At 38.5% G+C, this 14,411-nt stretch overlaps 1 protein-coding gene across 1 annotated transcript; it reads left to right on the forward strand.

The window, feature by feature from the left end:
* Nucleotides 1-13,698: 13,698 nt before the first annotated feature.
* LOC142454247 (ubiquitin-ribosomal protein eS31 fusion protein-like) lies at nucleotides 13,699-14,199 on the forward strand. Its single transcript, XM_075555622.1, has one exon. The coding sequence runs from the start codon at nucleotides 13,732-13,734 to the stop codon at nucleotides 14,197-14,199; it is 468 nt and encodes a 155-aa protein (XP_075411737.1). The 5' UTR covers nucleotides 13,699-13,731.
* The last annotated feature ends 212 nt before the right edge of the window (nucleotides 14,200-14,411 follow it).

A 14,411-nucleotide genomic window follows, 5' to 3' on the forward strand; every position in this document is an offset into this window, starting at 1 on the left:
TGCATAGTATTCCATTGATTGTATGTAACTGAGTTTCTTCATCCATTCTTCAATTAATGGGCATCTGGGCGGTTTTCAGCTTCTTGCTATTGTTACCTGGGCTGCAATGAGCATGGAGAGCATATATCTATCCTTATTTTCTGATTTCTTTGGGGTATATGTTCAGCAGAGTTTTTGTTGGGTCATATGTTATTTTTAATTGTTTCAAGAACCTCTATATAGCTTTCCACAATGGTTGTTTGTGTTCACAATCCTAACAGTAGTATATGAGAGTGCCCTCTCCATACCTTTTTCAGCATTAGTTGTACTCTGTTTGTTATTTTGATTTTGTGGATGAAAGCAGAGAACAACAGAAAATGTTTACTTGTGTTGTTTTGACTATGCCAAAACATTTAACTGTGTGGATCATAGCAAACTATGGGAAAGCTTGAGAAGAATGGGACTTCTAAAACACTTTATTGTGTTCACACAAAACATGGACATGGATTTGTGTGCATGGCAGTTGTGTGATTGGAACAAGGGAATAAAATCAGGAAAGTTGTACAACAGGGCTCTTCTATCTTCTCATCATACTCATTCCATCTATATGCTGAGCAAATCATTGGAAAAGCTGGATTATATGAAGAAGACTGTGGCATCAGATATGCAAGTGATACAACCTTGCTTGCTGAATGTGAGGAGGACTTGAAGCCCTCGCTAATGAAAACCAAGGACTGCAGCCTTCAGTACTGATAATGACTCAATGTAAAGGAGATCAAAATCCTCACAACTGGACTAATAGGTAACATCATGATAAATGCAGAAAATATCGACGTCGTCAAGGATTTTGTCTTGCTTGGATCCACAATCAATGTTCATGAAAACAGCAGTCCAGAGATCAAAAGACATGCTGCCTTAGGTAAATCTGCTGAACAAGTCCTCTTTAGAGTATTGCAAAGCAAGGGTGTTATTTTGAGGACTTAGGGTGCCTGACCCAAGCCATGGTATTTTCAGTTGACTCATATATATGAATTTTGAACATAGAATAAAGAAAACAGAAGAATTGATACATTCAAATTGTGGTGCTGGAGAAGACTATTGAAAGTACCATAGACTGCTCAAAGGACAAACAGACTTGCTTTGGAAGAAATATGGCCAACATGCTCCTTAGACCCCCAAACGACAAGACATCGTCTTCCATTCTTTGGACATGTTGTCAGGAGAAACAGGTCCCTGGAGAAGGGCTTCAGGTTAGGTAAGCAAGAGGGGCGGAGAAGTACAGAAAGGCTCTCAAGGAAATAGATTGGCACAGTGGCTGCAACAATGGGCTCTGGCACAGGAACAATTGTGAGCCTTGTGAAAGACTAGTAGTGGTGCATTCTATTGTACAGAAGGTCACTATGGATTGGGATGAAATTGATAGCAATTAACAACAGCAACATCATTGTGGGTGTGTGTTAGGCTGGGTTGAGACATTCCAAATCTCATGTGTAAGACATTCCAAATCCAGAGACATTCATATCTGTGTACGAACGAGCTTTATATCTAGAAGAAATTGTATTATCAAGAAAACATCCCAGCCCAGTCCAACCCAAGTCCACAAGTCCAATACGAGTCCATAAATCCTATAATGGTTCTTAAGTGCCTCTTCAGACTCATTCAGCCAATGCAATGACACACAATGTTGGAACAGCACAGGCCAGTGGGTATAAAGTCAAGTGGATCCAATAGTGCAGTTCATCACAGGACTTTGGCAGCAACAAGGGTCAGCCAGCAGGAACTAGAAGGCAGGGAGGGCAAGGAAGAGGGGGAGGGGGATGGAAAGGGAGAGGGAGAGGGGGAGAGAGAGGGAGAGGGAGAGGGAGAGGGGGAGGAGGAGGGAGAGAGGGGGGAAGGGGAGGGGAGATTCCTAGGCCTTCCTTATCAGAGGACTCACCATCAGGCTGTGATCTTACTGACAGGCTAAACTCCACCCCTATACTTTTATATATCATCAAGTTGATATGAAATAAGGTAACTACCACAGAGTATAAGGTGATAACTCATTGTTGTTTGATTTGTATCACTTGAATAACTAGTCATTGTGAACATTTCCTCATGTGCTTGTTAGCCATTCAAGTGTCATCCTTTGAGAACTGTCTATTCATGTCCTTTGCCCACTTAAAAAATAAATCATTTTATTGGGGGTTCATACAACTCTTATCGCAATCCATACACACATCCATTTTCTCAAGCACATCTGCACATATGCTGCCATCATCATTTTCAAATCATTGTCTTTGTACTTGAACCATTGGTATCAGCTCCTCATTGCCCCCCCTTCCTCCCTCATGAACCCTTAATAATTTAAGAATTATTATTTTTTCATGCTTGTACTGTCCGATGGCTCCCTTCACCCCCTTGTCTGTTGTCCATCCCCTGGGAAGTGGGTATAGATAGGCCATTGTGATCGGTTCCACTTTTCTCTCCCCACCTTCTCCTTACCCTCCTGGTATGGCTACTCTCAGTAGTGGTCCTGAGGAGTTTATCTGTCCCGTATTCCCTGTGTTTCCAGTTCTTATCTGTACCCATGTACATGTTCTGGTCTAGCCAGATTTGTAAGGTAGAATTAGGGTCATGATAGTGGGGGAGGAAGCGTTAAAGAACCAGAGGAAAGCGGTTTGTTTCATCGGTGCTACACTGCACCCAACTGGCCCATCTTCTCCCCATGACCCTTCTGTGAGGGGATGTCCAATTGCTTACAGTTTGGCTTTGGGCCTCCACTCTGCACCACCACCCCCATTCACATTATGATTTTTTGCTCTGGGTCTTTGATGCCTGATACCTGATCCCATTGACATCTCATGATCACACAGTCTGGAGTGCCTCCTACATATAGGCTTTGTTGTTTCGCAGCTAGATGCCCGCTTGTTTATCTTCAAGCCTTTAAGACCCCAGATGCTATATCTTTTGATTGCCACTTTGCCCACTTTTTAATTTAATTGTTCTTTTATTGAGGTGTTGCAAAATTCTATAGATTTTAGTAATTGGTTCCTTGTCTGTTGTGTCATTGTTAAAGATTTTTCCCCCCAACCTGTGTGCTCTCATTTTACTCTTTTGATGAAGTACATTGATGTACATAAGTGTTTTATTTTTAATAGGTCCCCATTATCTATTTTGTCTCCCACTGTGCTTCCTTTATTATATTTGGTAGTCCATGTATGCTCTACAACAAGGCCCTTTAGTTTGTTCCAATTTTCTCATTGATGATCATTAAAAAAAATCATTTGTTTGGGTACTTGTACAGCTCTTATCACAATCCACACTTACAGCCATTGTGTCAAGCGCGTTTGTACATATGCAGCCATCATAATTTTCAAAAAACTTTCTACTTGAGCTCTTTGTATCAACTTATTTCCCCCCTCCTCAAGCCTCCCTCCCTCATGAACCCTTGATAATTTAAAAATTATTTTTTCATGTCTTACACAGACTACTGTCTCCCTTCACACACTTTTCTATTGTTTGTCCGTCATTGTGATTAGTTCCCCCTTTCTCCCAACCTTCCCCTTCCCCTCCTGGTATTACTACTCTCATTATTGGGCCTGAGGACTTTATCTGTCCTGGATTCCCTGTGTTTCCAGTTCTTTTCTGTACCAGTGTACATGCTCTGGTCTAGCCAGATTTGTAAGGTAGAATTGGGGTCATGATAATGAAGAGGGGTAGGCACTAAAGAACTAGAGGAAAGTTGTATGTTTTGTCAGTGCTATACTGACCCTGACTGGTTTGTCTCTTCCTTGAGACTCTTCTATAAAGGGATGTCCAATTGTCTACAGATGGGCTCTGGGTCTCCACTCTGCACTCTCCCTCATTCACCTTGATATGATTTTTTTGTTCTGGATCTTTGATTCCCGAAACCTGATCCCATTGACACCTCATGATCACACAGGCTGGTGCACTTCTTCCATGTGGGCTTTGTTGCTTTGCAGCTAGATGGTCGCTTCTTTATCTTCAAGCCTTTAAGACCCCAGATGCTATATCTGTTGATAGCCGGGCACCATCAGCTTTCTTCACCACATTTGCTTATGCACCCATTTTGTCTTCAGTGATCATGTTAGGAAAACGAGCACCACAGAATTCCAGATTATTAGAACAAAATATTCTTGTGTTGAGGAAGTACTTGAGTACAGGCCTAATGTCTATTTGCTACCTTAATACTCAACATATGCACATAGATCTATTTACCTATTATAAATATATAAATATATTTACATATGCATATGCCTCTATTTAGACCTGTATAAATGTCCCTTGCCTCCTAGTTCTTTCCTTTATTAATTTATTTCCTTTTACTTTCCTCTTGCCCCACTATCATGTTCGGCCTTCATTCAGGTTTTAGTGATTCCTCTTGGCTACATTGTTCTTGTAATTGATGATTCTTAGCTCTGGGGTTTACATTTAAGCCTCTAAAATAATCCTTCTTGAGTTCATTTTTGTGTATATGGTGAGGTATGGGTTCTGTTTCATTTTTGTGCAGATAGAGATCCAATTTTTCTGGCACCATTTGTTGATATTTTGGGTCCTTTCTCAGAAATCAGTTGTGTGCATGTGGAGGCTTTTATTTCTGGGTTCTCTGTTCGATTGGTCTATCATTGTACCCATACTAAGCTGTTTTGACTGGGTGTGTAGTAGGTCTTGAGATTGTATAGTGCAAAACCTCCTGAGTTCTTCTTGTTCTTCTTCTTTTTTTGATGTTTTCTTTGATTATTCTGGGCCACTTCCCTCTCCAAATGAATTTGTAATTAGTTTTCCATTATTTAAAGAATGAAATGGAAATTTGGATCAGAATTGCTTTATATTTTTAGATTGTTTTAGATCAGTGGTTCTCAACCTTCCTAATGCTGTGACCCTCTACTACAGTTCCTCATGTCGTGGTGACCCCACATAAAATTATTTTCACTGCTACTTCATAACTATAATTTTGCTACTGTTATGAAATGGGTCACGATCCACAGGTTTAGAACCACTGCTTTAGATAGTACCAACACTTTCATTATTTTAAGACTTCCTATCCATGAACATGAAACATGCTTTCTTTTGTGTAGATCTCTTTCGATTTCTTGCTCAATGATCTGTAGTTTCCTTGTACAGTTCTTTTGTTTCTTTGGTAAGCTTTATTCCTAGGCATTTTACCTTTTGTTGTGTCTATTGTAAATGTATTGTTTTTGTGATGCCTTTCTTTGGCACTCACTTGTGTATATGAATCCAATTGATTTCTACTTGTTACTCTTGTATCCTGCTACTTACCAAATTCCCCAATTGTTTCCAAATGTTTGGGTGTTTGGGGTTCTCTGTCTATAAAGTTAAATCTTCTCAAAATACTGAAAGCTTCTTCTATCCATTTGTATTCCCTTGATTTCTTTTTGTTGTGTAATGGTTCTAAAGTTTCCCACACGATGTTGAATAAGAGTGAAATAAGAGATACCCTTATCTAGTTCCTGTGTGTCCAGGGGAAATGTTTTCAGCATGTCCAGTATGAGTGTGATATTGCTGTTGGATTTTTTTGTATATGTCCTTTATTATGTTGAGGAATTTCTCTTGTATACTTATTTTTATTGAATGTTTTTATTAGAAATTAGTTTTGGATATTGTCAAAGTATTTTTCTACATCTATTGGTATGATCATGCGGTTCTTATTCTTTCTCTTGTTTATGTGTTAGATAGTCCTGATTGTTCTAGTTGTTAGAGGTGTGTGTTAAGGAGTTGGTTTTGGTTTGCTCTTTTTTTCATGCATGCATTAATTGTTACAAAGTGTCCTCTGATTAATGCTTTTGCAATGCCCCAAAGGTTTAGGTATGTTGTGTTATTGTTCTCATTTAATTCAAGGAATTTCTTATTTTAATCCTTTACATGGCCTATTACCCATTCTTTTTAAGTAATGTGTTATTCAATCTCCATGTATTTGTGTTTACATTCTTGTTATTTCTATTGTTGGTTTTAAAGGTTACAGCATTATAGTCTTAGGATATGGATTGTAGGAACACAATGTGTTTGAATTTGTTAAGGCTTGCTTTGTGGCCTAGCACATGGTCTACTTCAGAGTATGTACTATTTGCACTGGGGAAGAACCTATGCTTCATTTTTGTCAGATATGCTCTGTATATATCTAGAAGTTTTAGTTGGTTGATTGTATTGTCAGCTCTTCTGTTTCTTTGAGTCTTTCTTCTCTGATGATCTGTATTGAGACTGGTGTATTGAAGTCTCCTATTGTTATTGTTGAGCTGCTGATTTCTTTGATCAGCTCTGTGAGAAATTGATTAATGTATTCCAAGGGTCTTTCATTGGGTGTGTATATGTTAATTATGGCTATGTATTTTTTGCCTACTGTACCTTTAATCATTATGTAATGCCCTTCTTGTTTCTCTGTATGTTATTTGCCTCGAAGTCTATTTTAACAGAGATTAATATTGCCATTCCTGCCTTTATATGGTTACCATTGGTTTGGGAAATTACTCAATATTCATTCATTTTTAGTGTAAAATTGTTCTTGAGAATTCTCACAGGAACTCTGTTACCCTTGTTTCTTTTCTTTCTTTAAAATAAATAATTATATTGGGGACTCTTACAGTGATTATAATAATCTGTACATCAGTTGTATCTAGCACATTTGTACATGTTTCCATCATCTTTTAAAAAGTATTTTCTTTCTACTTGAGCCCTTGGTATCAGCTCCTCTTTTTTCCTTCCCTCCCCCTGCCCCCCACTCTCATGAACCCTTGATAAATTATAAATTATTTCATATCTTACACCGTCCATGGTCTCCCTTCACCCATTTTTCTGTTGCTTGTCCCGCACAGGAGGGGGAGCGAGGTGTTCAAATGTCGATCACTGTGATTGGTTTCCCTTTCCTCCCCTTCTCCTCCCACCTTCCTTTTACTCTCATGGTATCGATACTCCCGTTATTGTTCCGGAACTTTTGTTTTTTAATCCAGCTTGTTATTCTCTCTTTCAATAGGTGCATTTAGTCCACTGAAATTCATTGTTGTTATTAATAAATGTAGGTTTGTGGCTATCATTTTGCTGTATATGTTTTTGGTTTCCTTTTATATTCTTCTCCCCCCCCCTTTCTGGTGTATTTATTGGCATTTCTGTTCCTTCTCTACCTCTGCGTTGTTTTGGGTGATGATTTCAGTGGATTGTTATCTGGGTGGCATTGTCTTGCTTGATGCTCTGGGAGCTGTCTGTTATTGTTAATTCTCTTACTTCAGTGATTCTGTTGATATTTTTTGTGATGTTTGTCTTGATTTAATGAATTTTTCTTTTAGGTTTCCTTGCTTGTATTTCTCTCTATTTGAGGGGTAATTTTGCTGGATATAGAATTATTGGTTGTCAGCTTTTCCTCCCAAGGTTTGTATATGTTGCTTGATTATCTTCTCGCCTGTATAAATTTCTGCTAAGAAGTCCTCATTTATCCTTACTGGTTTTATTTTTTAGGTAACTATTTGTTTTACCCTAGCTGCACTCAGGATTCTCTCCTTTCCCTTGAAGGTGGAAAACCTACGTATGTCTTAATGTTTTCATGTGAATATTTTTTGAGGTTTTTCTGAACTCCTTAAAGAGTTATTTTCTCTTCTTTGTGATGCTGGGAAAGTTTTCTTCCATGAATACTAAGATTATTTTGTCTATAGGTTTTCAAATATCTTCTTGATAAGGGATCCTAATGAGGTGTAGATTGTTTCTGTTAATAGTGTCCCACATCCTTTTTGGAAATTGAGGAAGTGAGAGCCAAAGGGGTATAGATTACTTTATAATAAAAATATAATAAAAGTAGAATGTAAAATTCTGAGAAGCAAAAATACGTTAGTGAAATGGGTGAGATTTTCACCTCCTTGCTTGTGACACACAGACTCGGGTAGGTGAGGTAGGGAGTTGATCATGGTGAGAGGGGTGGTGAGGGAAAGGAGGTAAAAGGAAACTGGGAGAATTTAAGAAATTTTCAAAAGTTGATCATTAGACTGTGAAGAAGACTGCCTTAGGCTGTTCATATAATCTGTCCTCCATGTAGGGGTTTTAGAGGCCAGCAAAGTGAGAGACTTGGGTAGGTTAAGTTGAAATATTGAAGAATTCTATTGGAAAAATATTGAGCTATGCAGTATGTTAGATAGGGTTCGCTAGAGAAACAAATATAGATAGATAGATGACATAAGAAATAAACAGATAATTAATCTATAAAGCATTAAAAATGGCTCAGTATAACTCACTTCCATGAGATAGCTAATACACTGGCAGTCCTTCAAGTCTTGAGGGCTGACAGGTAGTCCTCTGTAGAGCAATTCAAGCTATCTGGCCACAGGCAGTAAACAGCAAGGCAGGTCACCAACAGTCAGCCTGATGACAGGGTCCAGTAGTCCCCAGCTCAAGAGATGTAAATTCTAATAGTGTGGCGAAGAAGGTCTTGAAGGAACCTCAAATTACAGCAACACAGTCCATGGGTTAGATATCCCACAGGTAGTGAGTAGCTTGCAATTTAAGGAGCAGAACAAGCAAGACAGTCACACACTGGTTTGTTTAATCATCAAAGAGCAAGAGAGAAGTAAGGTGAGACTCACCGAGCCATTTATCTCTCTATCCTTCAATTAATCCCTTATGTGTTCATTGGCCATGTTGGCACAAAATCTTAACTATCTCATGCAGGCTGTGTCTAAAGATGGAATGAATATAGAAACACGATGTGAATAATATTTGATTCACATTCAATCATTGCAAGAGATAGCACATGATCAAGAATCAATGACATTGAAGGAAGAATCCTGAACTGTACTTAAGGTATTATCAAATAAAAAGACTCTAGGAATTGACAAAAGACCAGTTGCAATGTTTTGATAAAGTAATGCAATGCTAGAAGTACTCATGAGTCTCTATCAAAAACTGGAAGATAGATACCTGGCCCACTGACTGGAAGAGATCTAAAGTTGTACCCATTTCAAAGAAAAGTGACATAACAGAATTTATTGAACTACATTGTTAATATCACAAGCAAATAAATTTTGCTAAAGAAGTTAAAAAAGTTTGCAGCAATAATTGGCAGGAAGTTTCCAGTGACCTGATCTTATGCAGAAGAGGGCATGGTATGAGGAATATCTTTTCTTATTTTTTTAAATATATAAATCATTTTATTGGGGGGTCTTACAACTCTTATAACAATCCATACATCAATTTTATCAAGCACATTTGTACATATATTGCCATCATAATTTTCAAAACGTTTTCTTTCTACTTGAGCCCTTGGAATCAGCTCCTCTTTTTCCCTCCCTTCCCCAATCTCCTACCCTTGCGACCCCTTGATAAATTATAAATTATTGTTATTTCCATATCTTACACCGTCTGCTGTCTCCCTTCACCCACTTTTCTGTTGTTCACCCCCCTCAGATGGGGGTGGGGTTAATACATCAGTCATTGTGATTGGTTCACTCTTTTCCCCCTTCTCCCTCAACCGTCCCCCTACTCTCATGTTATCGCTACTCCCATTATTGTTGCTGAGGGGTTTGTCTTTACTGGATTCCGTGAGTTGAGAGCTCTTATCTGAACCAGTGTACATGCACCGATCTAGGCAGATTTATAAAGTAGAACTGGGGTCATGTTAGTAAGGGGGGTGGGTGCATTGAAGAACTAGAGGAAAGTTGAGTGTTCCATCAGAGCTCTGCTGCGCCCTGGATGGCTTGGCCATCCTTGTGATCCTTTTATGAGGGGATGCCCAATTATCTACAGATAACCTTTAGGTCTCCACTCTGACCCCCCTCATTTGCAACAATATGATTGTTTGTTTGGGGTCTTCTTATGCCTGATACCTGATCCTGTCAATACCTTGTGATCACACAGGCTGATATGCTTCGTCCATGTGGGATTTTGCTTCCCTGCTAGATGGCCACTTGTTTAACTTCAAGCTTTTAAAATCCCAGTTATGATACCTTGTAATCGTCAGGTGCCATCAGCTTTCTTCACCATCTTTGCTTATGCACCCATTTTTTACTTCAGTGGTTGTTTCAGGAAGGTGAGCATCACAGAATGCCAAGTTACTAGAATAAAATGTTCTTGCATTGAGGGATAACTTTAATAGAGGCCCAATGTATGTCTGCTATCTTAATACTTAACATATGTACATAGACCTAGATCCATATTATTATATATTAATGTATTTACATACATGCCTATATTTATACCATAATGGTTGCACATAATTACTGATCCACCAGCAGTGAATGTGAGTTCCTATCTCACAACACTCCCTCCAACACCTGTTGCATTGATTTTTTGACTTGGACTATCTTTGAGGATGGTATTTGGTATATCGTAGTTGTTTTAATTTACAGTTCCCTTATGACTAGTGACTGGGAACATTTTCTCATGTTTATTGGCCATTTGATTTCTGCCCTTGTGAAACTTCTGTTCAGGCCCTTTGTCCACCTCCTCAATGGGCTTTTTGTTTTTTCTTATTGTAGGCTAGCCAAATATTGTAGATTTTAGTAATAAGGCCTTTGTCCGATGTGTCATTGCTAAAGATGTTTTACTAGTCTGTAAGTTTCTTTTATTAGTCTCTTGGAAAATTCTTTTGATATTCACAAATGTTTTATATTCAGTTTATCCCATTTGGTAAGTTATGCTTTCTCTGTGTTTGCATCCTTTACTATTTCTGATAGTCTATGTATTCCCAGCACCAAAGTTTGTCCCAATTCCCTCATTCACGGCCCGAATAATTTGGGGTTTTAACTCAAGATCTGTGGTCCACCTTGAGTTTATTCTTGTGCATGGAGTGAAGTAAGGGTCTTGCTTCATTTTTCTGCAAGTATATATACATTTTTTCCAGCACCACTTGTTGAAGAGAGCATCCACTTGCCATTTGATATTTTTTGGACCCTTTTCAAAAATCAGTTGTCTATATTCTAATGATTTTGTTTCTGGGTTTTCAGTTCCTTTCCATTGGTTTGAATGTCTGTCATTATACCAGTACCACACTGTTTTGACCATTGTGGCCTTATAGAAGGTGTTAAAGTCAGGTACAGCAAACCCTCTGTCTTTGTCCTTCTTCTTAAGGAGTTCTCTGCTAATTCTGGGCTTCTTCCCTCTCCATATGATGTTGGTAGTCAGTTTTTCCAATCCTTTAAAGAAAGATGTTGGTATTTGAATCAGGATAGCATTAAACTTGCTTCTTATAATAGAGTTCTTCATTTTTCCTTGTACAAATCTTTTGGGTTTTTTTGGTTAGGTATATCCCTTCATATTTCAATTTGTGCTTGACTATTATGAATGATACTACCTTTTTGATCGTCTCTTCAGTGGTCTTGTCCAATGCACATAACAATCTGATAGACTTTTTTTGTTGATCTTGTATCCTGTCACTCTGCCACATTCCTCCATATGGGCCAATCTAGGAAGGGATTGTTTTTACCAAGTATTTGTCCATGTCTTCCAAGGTGTGCAATTCATTGGACTGCAGGCCTTTGTAGTACTGGGTAAGTAGCCTTTTAATTTCATTAGGGTCTGTTATAATTTCCCATGTTTCATCTCTCATTCCTGACTATTGATATTTGTTCCTTTCTTTTTTTGGTTAGGTTTTTCAAAGGTCTATCAATTCCATTAATCCACTTAAAGAACCATCTTTTAGCTGCATTGATTTTTCCCCCCATTATTTTTTTGTCTTCTACTTGCGAAACTCTGCCCTGATTTTTATTATTTATATTCTTTTGCTATTATAGGCGTTGTTCTGTTGACTGTTCTAGTTGCTGGAGGTTTTGTGATTTCTCTTACTTTTTCATATATGCATTAACCACTATCAAGCTTCCACTGATAACTGCTTTTGCTGTTTCCCATAGATTTTAGTACATTATTTTCTCATTCTCATTAGTCTCTAGAAACTTCCTATTTTCCTCTCTAATCTGGATCAGTACCCATTCGTATCAACTGTACAAAAAATTATTGACCCAGAATGGGCAGAAGAACAACATTCACCAAACACACATAAGAGAACACAATATATAGCAACTCAACCCAGAGGTGAACAAAGAGAAAACAGCCCCCAAGAAAGATAGCTTTGGCTCAATGGTGAAAAGAAGACAAAAATGAAACACACACACACACACACACAGAGCAGGTATAAGAAGAGAGGTGGGAAAACACCCAACACAAGATGATATCACAGAATCCACAGATGGATGCAGAAACATTGAATATCAATGGAATGAACTTTCCCATTAAAGGGCAGAGTCTAAAGGACTGGCTTAGTAAACACAACCCAATGATCTGCTGCCTATAAGAGACACATCTTAAGCTTGCAAACAAAAATAGCTGAGAATCAAAGACAGAAGAAAAATATACCAAGCAAATGGCACTCCAAAAAAAGCAAGGGTTGCAATCCTAATCTCTGAAAAAAAATTTGATCTCAAGCTGTAAGCTATAAAAAAAGATAAGGAGGGGCATTATATAATTCTCAAGAGAACAGTAGACCAAGAACCAGTGAGCACAGTAAATATATACATGCACAATGAGAGACTTGTGAAATTCATCAAATGCCCTGAAAGATGAGAAAAGAAATCTCAGGCTCAAGAATCATTATTAGTGACTTTAACCCACCACTCTTTGAGAAAAATATACCACAGAAAAAAGAAGCTTAACTAATAATCTACAGAACTCACTCTACAATTAGGTGACTTCACCTCTTAGACATTTACAGAACCCTCCACCCAAATACAAAAAAAATGCACTTTCTTCTTAAGTCTATCTGTTACATATTCGAAGACAGACCACATAAGGGAAGACAAGTCTAGCATGTAAATTCAAGCACATAGAGATCACTCAGACTTTCCTCCCAGTCCACTGTGCCATATGGCTCACCGGGGGTGGGGGTGGGGGGGGAGAAGAAGGATAAAGAACACAAGGGAAAACAATTGGAGGATTAATAACTCTCCACTGCAAAATGAGTGTGTACTCACTCAGATCAGAGACAAAATTAGGAAGTTGTTAGAAACTAATGAGAATGAGAATATGATGTACCAAAACCTTTGGAACACAGCAAAAACAGTAATCAGAGGAAGTTTGAAAGCAATAAATGCACACATGAAAAAGAGAGAGAGACTTATGGTTGATCAAAACCTCCAACAACCAGAGCAGAGGCAACAGAATAATCTTACTAGTAGCAAAATAAGAGAAATAATAAAATTCAGGGCAGAAATAAATAAATAGGAAAACAATGCAAAAAATCAATGCAACTAAAAGATGGTTCTTTGAATGGATTAACAGAATTGATAGACTTTTGACAAACCTAACCAAAGAAAGAAAGGAACAAATATCAATAGTCAGGATGAGAGGTGAAATAGGGGAAACTACAATAGACCTTAATGAAATTAAAAGGCTACGTACACAGTACTGTGAAGGCCTGTACTCCAATGAATTCCACAGCTTGGAAGACATGGGACAATTCTTCGAAAAACAGTCCCTCCCTAGATTAGCCAGGTGGACATCAAACAATTACCGTCTTGAAAACAATAGAGGGCAGTTCTACTTTTTTCCTACAGGATCTCTAAGCGTTGGAATCAATATTGACAAATATAAAGTTTCATAGAAAATGTAAGTTTAAGAAATTGTTCTGAATGGTTTTTTTTAAATTAATTTCAGAAATGGGAAAAATCTAAACCTTCATGTATGGCATGCGTACTTTGGTCATTAAAAGATGGAGAAAGGAGCTTTTTCTGATCCGCCATCTGCGGTGGGGCCACCGCCAGGATGCAGATCTTCGTGAAGACCCTCACAGGGAAGACCATCACTCTTGAGGTCGAACCCTCGGATACGATAGAGAATGTGAAGGCCAAGATCCAGGACAAGGAGGGAATACCTCCCAATCAGCAACGGCTGATCTTTGCTGGCAAGCAGCTGGAAGATGGACGTACCTTGTCTGACTACAACATTCAGAAGGAGTCCACTCTTCATCTTGTGCTGAGACTTCGTGGTGGTGCTAAGAGGAAGAAGAAGTCTTACACCACTCCCAAGAAGAACAAGCATAAGAGAAAGAAGGTTAAGCTGGCCGTCTTAAAATACTATAAGGTGGATGAAAATGGCAAAATCAGCCGCCTTCGGCGCGAGTGCCCTTCAGACGAGTGTGGTGCTGGGGGTTTCATGGCCAGCCACTTTGACAGACATTACTGCAGCAAGTGCTGTCTGACCTACTGCTTCAACAAGCCAGAAGACAAGTAACTACTTGTGAATAAAGGTCATGAACATTTAAAAAATATAAAAGATGGAGAAAGGAGTCAACTCCCATAAAAAACGGGATCGTGGTAATATTTGAGAGGAAGTTTGAGGAGAACTGAGGGCTTCTGGAGCTCTAAAAAACTCTATATTGTATTACTTGAGCTGGTTCCCAGTAGAGAAGTGTCCTTGAAGGCACGCTGCTACTGTTGTTGTAT

Source organism: Tenrec ecaudatus, chromosome 8 (assembly GCF_050624435.1).
Source record: "Tenrec ecaudatus isolate mTenEca1 chromosome 8, mTenEca1.hap1, whole genome shotgun sequence".
NCBI classification, from domain to species: domain Eukaryota; kingdom Metazoa; phylum Chordata; class Mammalia; order Afrosoricida; family Tenrecidae; genus Tenrec; species Tenrec ecaudatus.